General features: G+C 35.0%; 1 protein-coding gene across 1 annotated transcript in view; it reads left to right on the top strand.

The window, feature by feature from the left end:
- Window positions 1-13072, top strand: part of LOC118193825 (uncharacterized) — a 207169-nt gene that overhangs the window by 168143 nt on the left and 25954 nt on the right. Inside the window, exons 8-9 of the mRNA XM_085808992.1 lie at window positions 4718-7191; window positions 10658-10982. Coding sequence (XP_085665118.1) covers window positions 4718-7191; window positions 10658-10982 — 2799 coding nt within the window. The remainder of the gene's footprint in view (window positions 1-4717; window positions 7192-10657; window positions 10983-13072) is intronic.

Genomic DNA, 13072 nt, shown 5'->3' with positions numbered 1-13072 from the left:
AACAGAATTACAGGAACTATTACACTTAGGGAATAACGTATTAATTAAAATAAACCTTACAAATTAAGAGTAAATACATAAGTGTAAGAAAGCATGCAAGTAGCTAATATTTATTCAGTACGCTCATGCACGTTTGACTGTTATTGGTCAATATTCTATGGAATCTATTTATATTTATCGGACTGAAAGATTAGAAACATAAAATGCTTGGCCGGTAAGTGTAAAATCATACGTTATTTAAGATACGCGATAGACAAAAGGTATAAATGATATCAGCAACTGAAACTATATTATTGCTGATATACATAACAAAAGCAAGAGAAACTGATGGTCGTAATTAAAGTACCTTATTCGAAACTGTGTAGTTCTTGCTATTGAGCGAAATTTAGTTAAAATTTGCTCATGTGACATTCAGAAAGTGGGGAGAATTCAGAAAGTGCTTGAAAGCGAAATTTGTCTTAAACACATCCGCTAGCGAGATTCGCTGTAAAACAGGGAATCAATGAAAAAATACATAAAAGTATATATACATGTGTAGTGTTCTGCAAACGTGATATACAGACAAATTAGCAGCGTAAAGAATAGTGTTTATAGCGTTCCTGATGTGAAGAGTGAAATCTGAAAGGGATGTGCTGTGTGATCAACAATTGGCCTCGATTTATTTCTTTATGATGCATTTCAAACTTATAGAATACTCACCTTAGTGTGTATCAACTTTGTAACATACCTTTTATAAACCACACATACTTGAAAAGAGGTATTGAAACTAAACGTTTTTGGATTAAAATTATTTTGAATATGGTGGCAATACATCAGGAAATGCTCAACTAATAAATCGTCCATATAAAATTACTAAATACAGTATCTTAAAAGTAAACAGAGCTCCATTTTGCTTAACGGTGATTAATAGGCATGTTAGAATGATACTAAGATTGACGTTTCTAATAAACAATGAAATGAGGATAAAACTTATTTTAAGCGAAAGCTGTGGAAACTGTCGGAAAATACGTGGATTTTCCATGGTCCAAATGCAATGCATCCTCTTCCATTGCAGCAAGAGAAATCAACGAAAATGTTAATCAGCTTTGTTCTTTGCACCAAGAAACTGCTGGCTGTTTTTAATCTTATTTGGATAATAAAGAATTAAATTCCTCAATGACATCTGCTTTGTAATTTAAAATCTCTCATCCTCCGCGATACCGTTCTTTTGTTACTCAAGCTTATAACATCAATCATTGCTTGGTCAGAAACATCTGCAATACTTTCATCGGCAAGTGAAGTGATATGTATGCGGCTTCAATCGACTTAAACATCTAGCTGGTTAACTCCTTGAATTAATGAATTTATCGAATTATCAGTTCGGTAATTGTTAAAAAAATGTGGTCCTTAGAATAATTTTTTTTCGGAGAAATGCAGTCACAGCATCGCTTTTATATTCGAGAGATAAATTCACAATTAACGCACAAGGATGGCCAGCATTAACTGAAAAGAATGACATTTAGCAATTAAGATTATTTTTAAATGCAGAATTTGGTTGCGACAAAAGAGCAAATGAAACAATGCTTTGTTTGCTTGGGAGACAACAGTGCCAGTGTTGTTTAAATTTCGCTCTTTTGAAGTAATAGAAAAGAAAAAAATCCCTAGCATTTCATTTCATGTTTGTTTTAGATATTTACAATGCTTTCGGTGTACTTCCTGCTTTAAAATGCGACACTTCTCCCTATAATAGTTGATAGTACAGATGTAATTTCCCAGAGATTCTTTTTTCTCTTTTTCTGAATACTGTGCCAAATGTAATCCCATTCCACTAATTAGTTAGAGACATAGAGGACTTAATACAGGGAAATTTAAGGTCCATAATTAGGTACACAGGTATGATAATCGTCAAATGATCATGATGAAATATGCTGAAAAACAAGGATCTTTACAATATGTACAAAGGCATTGTAGATGTGATATTAAATACACTGCTGTAAGAAATTAAGAGAATTTTCATATTTGATCTACGATCTCCAGAACTACTGGACAGATTTTAATAAAATTTGGTGTGAACATAGATTGATATAATACAAACAAAATAAACATTCAACAGTTGTTATAATATACACACATGTTCGTGTGTAACACTCATGGGAGTCTGAAGGTCTGAAACAGCGGTTGCAGAAGACACAAAAGAAATGGGTTAATAGGGGGTATGGTCCCTCTTACAGCCATACAGGCCTCGCAGCGTGATGTCATACTGGAAATAAGGCATTTTATCAGTGCCTGCGGCAATTGGTCCTAGCAACGCTGTTTTCAGTTCCTGGATGGTTCTCGGAGGGTGTTGCGAATTGCAATTGCCCTCCCAAGAGCGTCCCAGACATGCTCTATAGGGTTGAGGTCTGGAGACCTGGCTGGCCAATTCATTCGGCGAATATCCTCACTCTTGAGAAATTCGTCGACCAGAAGAGCTCTATGTGGCCTCGCGTTATCGTCCTGTAAGACGAACTCGGGGCCCACTGCACCCCGGAAAAGGCGAACATTGGGCTCCAAGACCTCATCCCTATACCTCACACTAGTCACAGAGCCTCTGTCAAAGAAGAGGACAGGTGTCCGGCCATCCAGCATTATGCCTGTCCAGACCATTACACCGTCAAAGGCCGTAATTGTTGATTTCGCGGCCATTGGAGGGTATATAGCGGGTCCCTGGCTCTCTTCATATGAAAAAACGGTGAGAATCGGTGTTTAGGTTAAAACGGGACTCGTCGAAAAACAAAACGGTCGCCCATTTCTCTGTACTCCAATTACTATGCTGCCTGCACCATACTAATCGGACTCCTCTGTCCGTAGACGTGAGCGGAACGCAAACAAACCATTCTCATTCAGTCTTTTGGAAACAGTCACCCTTGTTACGCGGGTTCCTGTGGCTGCATACAGGTCCCGAGAGAGCTGAGAATCTGTAGCCCCTCTGTTACGCCTCGCTAAAATGGACAAATAGCGATCTTCTTTGGCCGTCGTGGCTCTTGGACGACCTTGCCCAGGCTTTCTCTCAATCGATCCAGTATCCTGGAAACGTTTCCATAGGTTACACACGACGCTGAGCGTTAAATTAAACTCTCTGCACATCTGGACGTGCGATTGCCTTATCTTTAGCCTCCCCACAATTCGCCACCTCATTCCATCATCTAAACGTTGGTGGTTACTCCTTTTTATTGTTCCGACGTGAATTAATTCGATTACTGCAAGATAACACCAAGCAATTCCCCGAGGTGTGCTAGCGAACGAATTCGTCTTACCCTCTACGCGCTTATAAAGCCTGTTTTTCTGCTGGCTCCGCCTACATACACGTGTACGCTTACGCATTTGCCGTATAAGATTTGCATTTTTATCTAGAAGCAGTGTTTTTCCTTCAGCTCACTTCTTTTCATGCAATTCGATAAAATATGCAAATTCTCTTAATTTATTTCACCAGTGTATGTTGAATGATTCTATAATGGGAGACTGCAAAACTTTGATTTCTCGTTAAGAATCTATGACACTAATCGTTCTTCTCTTTTAAAGACGTAAGATTTTAATGCAACTCAAGCGTTTTCAGTCTCATGCTTTAAACTTGAAACTGGGCATGTACGCGAAATAGTTGCTTAAAGAACGTAAGGTCTTCAGATAACAGAAATTTCCCAAACAAAATGTTTGATTTTTGGGAATCAATTCTGCATTCAAGAGTGACATCGAAATTTACAAAACTTCAACACTTTTAAACTCAAAATCTGTATTTCCAAATGTTGGTTGGCTAGCACGAAAGTGTGAGGGGAAAGAAGATCAACATGGTGAACTTAAGAAACTAAGTGATTGATAATGATATTTTGATAATGGATTCTTTGCAATTTTGCAGTGAATTTAATTACGTGTTAGTATATTCTGAAGATGCGATCTAAGAACGTTAAAATTTAAATTTAGCAAATAGTAAGATATAAGTATTGTTAAAATCTATTAAATATTATCTATTATTAAAATCGCAGTAAATTTTATTGATTTATTTAAGACTTAGTTTAGTATCAAGTAAAATGGATTGAGGCGAAAATTTGATAGCGCAGCAAAGCTAAATAATAAACAAGGTATTTTAAAACAATCGTTTTATTTTTTCCTTTGGTACTTATTCCATCATGTCGATCTTATTTCAAGACGAACAATTAAAATATTTAACTATTACAAAAGCATGAATATACAGAATTTTACTTAAAATTTGTAAGCGTACTATAAGAGGAAATATTTGATACATAGTTAGCAATATCTGACTTTTTAGCAACTGGCTATTATCTATCCTTTTGCAACTGTTCTGCTTATATATCGTGTCTAATCACATTTTTTTATCATTATGTTGGGAGCAATTCAAGTTAGAGTCAAATCACAGCAGAAGTTCTCTTTTGGAAAGTCTTTTTCCAAAGAAAGCAAATTTGCTATGTAAAGTTAATCTAAATCCTATGTTCACTCTCATAATTTCTAGATGGAAATTTAAATATGAAAGGGTCAATTTAAATGGAAAAGACAGAACTGTTATTGAATGCGCATAAATATAAATGGAATTCGTTTGTTTGAATGAAGTGATGTTAAATCGCACATTGTCTGTGTTTGATTATCTGTGTTTAAGATGGTATCTAGTTTCACCATAATTTGTAAATAAGTTTAAGAAGACTATCTAAAATTTTAATGTTTTATTCTAATCCTATTTCTATTTTAGGTGAAAGCATTGCCTCAAACTGCAATACTGCTGGGCAAAATTACGAAGATTTTGAGTGTGAGCATAAATCTGTTTCCACTCAAACTGTTTGCGTGTATATCGATCAAATAGCGGGAAATTCTGAATACTGTCATGAAAAATGTGATATTGGAGTACAAGCGGAAAATGTGTTAGAAGCGTTTAGTAGTAAAACATCAGAGATGTTTGAGACGTTTCAAGAAATAAGTCGAGAAATTTATGTTGTTCCAGAGGTATCTGAAGAGAGTGATTCTTGTTTAACAGGGTGCGATGAAGGGAGCAGTTTAAATGACTCCACAGATAGGCTCAATGTTCCTGATAATTTTAATGAATATGAAGTGAGCTTCCCATGTGAAACGGATTCCGTTGATCTATCAGATGACACGTTGCTTAAAGACAGCAAAAGTGAAATTTTTATTGAATACTCTGAAAGTGAAATAGCGGATATTGATAGTCAGAGTGTAAATGCACTTTATGAAAGTCAATGCGAAATTGCCGTTGACGATAGTATGAGCGAAACTGCACCTTATGAGTATAAATGTGAAATTGCTGCTTTTGGTAGTAACAGTGAATCGCCCATTGATGATAGCAGATGTGAAACTCTGCTAGAAGTCGATATAGATAGAACATCATCATGCAACAGTAACAGTAAATCAACTGAAGGAATTGAAATATCAGCAGATGTGCATTTACCTGCCAGCTTTTCAGAACTACTATCTAAACACAATTTTGGCCATTTTGTGGTGCCATTTAATATTTCCAAAAAGACTTCAAAATTTTTTAACATATCTGATATTTTATTTACTTATAGTGATAGTAAATCTTGTAGAACGTTGCCAGGACAAACCTGTCGTGAAGTATATAGTTTAAGGGATGCTGGTATGAATCCTTACACATTTTTCACTCAAGATATATCATACATATTTAATAGTATATTTTATAATATGCTCAAAGACAATGTAAAATCTGTTGAAATTTGTGATGAAAAAAATAACTGGAGCTGTATTTTCCTGAACTCTAAAAATTTTCCATTATCATTAACTGCTTCTGACAAATCAGCAAAATGTTTACCTTACCATTGTACAGATACTCTTGATGATGAGCAAAATGATTTTTTGTTAAGTGAGAGGCGCGATGTAGAGGGCGTTGGTAATTTTGAGCCTGTTGATGAAGTCATTCCTCCAGCTGTCAGCGCAAAATCATCCATTTTATACTCAATGCCAAACGTAGGGAATGATTATTACGAAGCGGCTGAAGATGACTTCGTAAAGGCTTTTTCAGAGGATATTTCCTGCCCAAAGGACAAGGATGAAGACAGCATCGATTCCCAACAGTCTGTGGAAAATAATGGAGATGAAAACATCCCAGTTTCAATAAGCAGCAGTGAAACTTCATATAATTTGCAACGCAACGGTACATTTGTACGGGAAAATTATGCACCAGCACGTCGTCAGGGTACGTTCATAGTAGAATCAGCCCATGAAAATCAGATAAATGAAGCTAAAGTTTGTGACTTAAATTTATGTTATTCTGCAGTGGTCAGTGCTTTCGTTTTCAATGAACCTCAAGATATGGAGAAAAAATATGTTTTGTATGAAACATGTAACTTTCCAGACACTTCGTCTGTGAGTGATCTTCAGATATCAAGCCCAATACCAGAATCAAATGCTGAAAGAAAAGTTTTAATTGGCCAACATTTTGTGCTTTGCGAAGAAGCAGTTAATGTAGATCACGTTCGGTCAGTTGCTCCAGAAATATCTTACCATCTGCTACTTCTGAAAGCAAAATCTGATATTGATAAACAGCCTACTATTGAACACACAGCTGAAAGTAGCTCGTTAATTTACCCACTCTTGCCACAATACTTACCGTCAGATAATTACAACTTAGACAATTTTGAATGCTTTTCTCCCGCACATAGCTGTGAAATTTATTTGCCTAATTCTAACTTTACACAAGGGCAGAATGATTCAGAAAACCCCCTATTCATCCCCAAAATGTACATAAAATTTAAAACTTTATTTTCTTCTGAAGCTAATAATTTTGGTTCGCAAGAAAATATGCTGAGTGAAAGAATGTTAAGAAATAATTCAACAGTACCAGCTTCATTAGCTTTCAATACAAATAACAGTTTAAACGATCATCGTACAACTAATAATTGCGAAGAATTTACAAGAGATGTTTTAAATTCAAGGGAATTTAGTGATATTTTTCCTGAAAGAAAAAGCGTCGAAATTCAAACAGATAATATAATTGATTTCTTATTAAATCAAGGGAAGGAAACTGAGATTCAAACAGAGGAAGCATATGAGTCAACAACACAAGAAATGGATCATAGATTTCAAACGGATGAGACATTCGACAACTTAGACGCGCAAGAAAAAGGATGTGGTCTTCAAGCAGATGATACATTTGACACATCAGCAACCCAAGAGAAAGATTCTGGGCTTCAAACGGTAAGCTTTGTTTTGTTTAATGCATTTAAGGAAATGAAATGCGAACTGACATTTGTGGAGTCATTAGATTATGAAAATGTACAATGACCTAGCCGGGACTCGAACCCTAGACCTGTCAAATACACATCGAGTATGCTTTCAATTGCACCACGAACGCATGCGTAAAGGAAGGAAAAAATCCCTTGTATATACACGTTGCTCACATTTGAAGAAATGTCTTGCGAATTCACATCTAGGCAAGCTAAGTATCCATAATTTTATTAGGTAGTGGAGAAATCATACATCATTCACAGATTGTAATTCTTTCCTTCTGCATGCAAGCGTTTCAATAAATTTTACATGGTAAAAATAAATAAAAATAACAAATTCTTGCATTAATAAAAAGGCAAGAAGGGTTTAAAATGAAAGGTTAATTTCTGAGTAATTTGGTACTTAATAAGGCACTTTACATGACTAATACTCTAAACCCTGGAATATCCATGAAAATTAATATACCAGTATGTAACGGATAATAGAAATTCATGGATAGTTTGAATATATAGTCTGGATAGTCCAACAGAAACTGTAAAAAGTGCATACCATATAAAGTGAGCTCTTCAGAGGATTTAAAGAAACGACTTGTGATATATCTTTTAAAATTAAGTTTAATTAGGTTATAATTATTTAATTATATACTATTTAATTAGGTTAAAATAAATAAATTTATATAGAAATTTGTTTTTTCTCCTGAAAAAGTTAGTCACATTACGCTTTTACGAGCCACGCTGACTTCTTTTCAGATCAAAATCATGAGTATACATTTAGTTGTCTCGGTTTTCGACTCAATGGGTTTTGTGCCAAGATCAGTCATAGGTGGAATACCAGTAAAAATAACTTCTTCCTTATGATTGATCACAGCTCTTACTAGGAGACAGAGCCATTAGACAGCGCGCTTAATTAGCAGAGTTAAGCTTGTATCTCCCATTGTAAACCTTGAGCTTGACTGCTGAACAGATATATCTATACATTAAGGCTGCAGCAAGATTTCTACGTATTAAGGCCGCAGCCTTACAACGCCGTAATCAACCAGATCAAAGCTCAGAGACCTCATTCATATCCATAACAGAGTCACAGATATGATGACAAGCCGAATCCTCTAAGTTTCTTTCCCAGAACGCGGTCCTTGGTTTTCGATCAAAATAGGCAGATTACCACCCCTATGTTAAAGGTAACAGAACTGGGCGAGACACCGGAATTTTACCATTAATCATCTTCCAAACCTCTCCCCCTATCTCCAAACCACTCCGGAGAGCTTTCGACACGCCAGTTCTTTAATGTCCCCATGCACGCGGACATTATACTTTTCAATGACATCTCCAGGATCTCCAGGATCTCCAGGGCCACCCAGTGTGCCCGGTATACGCTTGGGGATTTCGTTGATGGGTGATGATATTATTCTGCTTTCTTTGTAGGATCATTATTCTGAAAACTTCTTTTTTTTTTTTTTTTTTTTTTTTTAAACTCTCATCAGTGGATTTGTGGGCTATATCTGTCTCGGTCTTGCCCATTATTTCTGATTATTAAACATTTTTAAAACGGCTTATTTTCAAACGGTAAAAACAGAAAACTTCTCTTTTATTTTCATTATATTAAAAGGTATTTCGTTGTTTAAACTTTTCTTGGAGAATCTTGGTCATGGCTGTTGCACAATTCCGATGTTGTACGCAACGCCGAGGTTGTGCAATTCTCTGATTTTTTAGGGAAAACAGATCGCTGTGTGCATGGGAAAAAGCAAATATAATATGTTGTATGTTATGTGTAAAGTTTAATGTATCTTTTTTGTATTTTTCATTTGTACTATGGCATTAATTGTAAATTTCATCTTTAATCATCCTTTTTGTATATTTTATTTTTTATTATTTTCTTTTGGTTTGTTGATAATGCTTTCAACTTACAATAAATATCAATAGTTAGATGATCCTTAAAGAGCCGCGAAAATCTCAGACATGCGTCCTATAAGTAAATTTTGCATTTTTATTTTAATACATAGTGTTTGCTATCGTAATTGCTCTTGATATTATATTTTATGTTTGAAACATTGCATATTATTCCGAATTTATGATTCTTATTTTCGTATCTTATTTTTTATTGGGAGAAATTAGACATTTGTCAGTTATTGATGTATGGAATATTAATAGGCGTAAAGAGAGTCTAGGAATCTGACAAATAGTGAAATCAAATCGGTGTATGATGTTCACTTGTCTTAAAAAATTATTATTTTTTTTACTAATACAGTCATTTCTTAAAATTTTTATAAAATAGTGAGTATTGTGTACTTAATAGTAAATAAGGTATTATGATGTAGTGTAGCAATATCATCGTTTGTAAAAACAGTAGAATTAAAGGGCTCTACAATGTAAATTTCAATTAATTTTTGTTTCTTATTTGTATCACTGTCAAAGCTAAAAATCTTTTTAAATAATTAAGCTATCTCAAATTCAAATGCATGAAACTGGGATGTTCAACCTTTTTAATAAGTCGTATAGTTATATATTCTATCATGTTAATTTAAAATACAAAAATTATAATACTTATTTTCTGAAAAATCAAACCTGAATTGTTAGAAAAGTAAATTTAAAATAAAGAATTCAATGTTAATTTTCAATAATAAACAACTGATTATTATTATTTTTAGTAGAAAATACTAAATTACTCGTAGTATAAAATTCTGGAATATATTGTGACATCATAAGCTCAGTCCCAACCATTTATGGCATTACTGAGCTCTGCCTTCACAATTTTGTTTATGCAGCGTATTCTGAGTTTTTACTAGCTTTTTGCTTACATTTCGCAGTTTAAGTGTAACATGCCTGCGAAAACTCGGTTTTTCTTTCCAAAACTTTTTGGCGATAACTGTTCGCCAACCTCGTGCGTCTAACACCAAAATTTTAAACAGCTATACGTCATTCACATTTGTCTTCGTTGCTTAAGACGCATGAGACTTCTGTTTTTTAGATTAAGTTTATTAATCGCATGATTTGTTTATATACATATATCGCAAAAGGAAATAATTTTATAACATTCTTTCTAATTAGGAATGTCGAAATTTTTGTTAAAAACATTTATGTGTTTTAATTCAAATGTTCTGTTAATTTTTATGTGTAAAACCAGTCTACTATACCTTTTCATTGTAATAAAATTATTCAAGATTTTAATTCTTACGTTTTATTTAGCTACCAAGAATCATAAATTTCAGACCAATTGTTACGAACTGAAATCATTTCAGAAAACAATTCGTAATGTAATAATCTGAAATCACTGTCAAAAGGTGAACAGATTTAAGCTTTAACCATAATTGTTTTTCATTCTCCAATCTTTAGCTTAAATTGTGAAGCTCATTATTTCGAACTGATAATATTTTTACATTGATGTTAAAAGAATATCTAAATTGTGTTGTATTGAATTTGATACTATTAACATTTTTCAGTCTTTTGAAAATGCTCCTGAAAGTAACGATCAAGAAACATCGTCAGAGGTGGAAATAATTGAGGAAAATGTAACATCTCAGCAGGAAGACTTTACCTATGATTCCCATGAAACAACGGCATATGGATCAACAGTAAACACACTTAAGGCAACTCAAGAGTACGCACTCAGGGAAATCAGTTTACTGGATGAAATAGAGGCACTAAAGGACAATTTACGACAACAAAATGCTGTTCTACAAAGGCTTAAAGAAGAATTAGAAGATACTAATACTAAACTGGCAGAGAAAGAACAGCAGTTAGAAATTTCGCAAAACGAACAGAAAAGTAAGCAAAATAATTAAAAGTATTCTTCAGTCTTTGTTTCCATCTGGTAAGGATAGTGGGAAAAACTTTGGCATGCTTTAATTTTAATTGTCAATGTGCACGTGTGAGAAGCTCAGCTTTCTGAATGCGTGTTAAATAAAGCAGGACAGAGTAATGTAAATTGACTGTAAATTTAAAAAATCAGCTATAGGAAATTAAATTAATCACAAGAAAGGCACATTTATTACAGTAATATTAGTAATATGAGAAATGATGAAAACGTTTTAGTAATGATAAAATAATAGCACTGTTCGTAATACTATTAAAAATTTAATAACCAATATAGCGATTTTCACAAAAGATAACCCTTATGTTTTACATCAGAATGCATCAGCAACTGATCATATATATACATTCATCTCTCAAAGTATTCATCAAAGTATTCTGGAATAATATTACCAAACTCTGGTTGTACATTCCATAGATGAAGATACCCCAAAAATGTCTGATGAACACAGAGTGGTAAAAATCACAGTTTCATAGTTGGCGAGTTATGTGCATCAATGACCAGAGACTGAGGAGACCAGCATTTGTGAAAATGTTTAGAAGATACCGTAGTTTACCGCAGAATTTTTGGTGATGAAAGTATGCGAAGTCTGTTTTGTTACACGTAACCCATAAATATTACGCATAAGCTATGCAGCTACTTTACTGCTAGCTATATTACTTGTAAATTACTCGTAACACGTAAACTAGCAGTACATTTATCATCTGCATTACTGGTACACTACTCATAACTTGTTAACTAGCAGTAAATGTATCATCTGTATTGCTGGTACACTACTCATAACTCGTAAACTACGCATTTCTCATTATATGTCCATACAATAAATTTTGTTAATCTTAGACCATAGAATGCATACCCGCTCTTACCGACTTTATACTTGGAGACTATGGAATATACATTGACAGAAAAACAATCCCGATACCAAGAAAACGTTATTGTTGAGTAATGAAATTTAGTCAATATATTTGCCTAAGTAACATACTTAATTAATTAAATTTTCAAGAGCGCGGTTAATGAAGCGCGAGAAGAGCCATTTCAAATGTTAAATGCTGGTACATTAATAACCGGTGTAACCGCCAGAATTTTGAATGCAAGCATACAAATGTGCATGCATTGTAACGTACAGGTGCCGAATGTCAGTTTTAAGATGAAGTTCCATGCCTCTTGCACTTGGTCTGTCTGCACAGGGATTGTTAATGCTGGCTGTGTATGACGCTGGAGTTGTCGTTCAGTGATGTCCCATACGTGCGCGATGGGAAAAATATCTGTGGATCTACCAGGCCAAGGCAACATGTCGACACTCAGTAGAGCATGTTGGGTTACAACAGTGGTACGAGAGTGAGCGTTATCCTGTTCGACCCCCCCCCCTTGAATGCCGTTCAAGAATGGCCGCGGAACATGTTGAATCATCTGACTGACGTACAGATTTGCAGTCAAGATGCATGGAATAACTTTGAGTGTGTTTTTGCTGTCATACGAAATTGTTCCCCAGCCATAAATTCAGGTGTATATCCAATGTGTCTAGGCCGCAGGAGCTTACCTGGCCTCCTTCTAGCGAGCACATGGCCGTCACTGGTACCAAGACACAGAAAACACGACAGATCTTCACTCCTTCCTCGAACGAGCTCTAGCTTGACATTACTGACGTCGCAAACGGCAGCAGACTCGGGGCTGCCCTTCAAGTAACTGATATCTTAAAGTTCGTTGTGTCACTGCGATGCCAACTGCAGCTCGAATTTCTGTTGCAGATGCAGTACAATGCACCTAGCTATACGCAGAGCACTGCGGACTTCCCTATCAGTAGTGCCACGTGGTCTTTCAGAATCCGGTTTTCTTGAGTCAGTGTTTTTCCTTGAACACTGCTGTCAACAATTATGGACAGTGGGTATAGTTCTGCCAAGTCTTTCTGCAATATCGCTGAAAGAAAATCCACCTTCTCATAGCCCAAATACATGACCTCATTCAAACTTACTGAACTGTTGATAATGACTTCTTAGTCTTCTTAAATGCATTCTTGACTAACATCCACTCACTACATCACACA

This window comes from Stegodyphus dumicola, chromosome X2 (assembly GCF_044657685.1).
Source record: "Stegodyphus dumicola isolate Sdum_Otavi_A_Nest chromosome X2, ASM4465768v1".
In the NCBI taxonomy this organism is placed as follows: domain Eukaryota; kingdom Metazoa; phylum Arthropoda; class Arachnida; order Araneae; family Eresidae; genus Stegodyphus; species Stegodyphus dumicola.
Note: the sequence above shows the minus strand (reverse complement) of the source record. Positions and strands in the feature narration are given on the sequence as shown.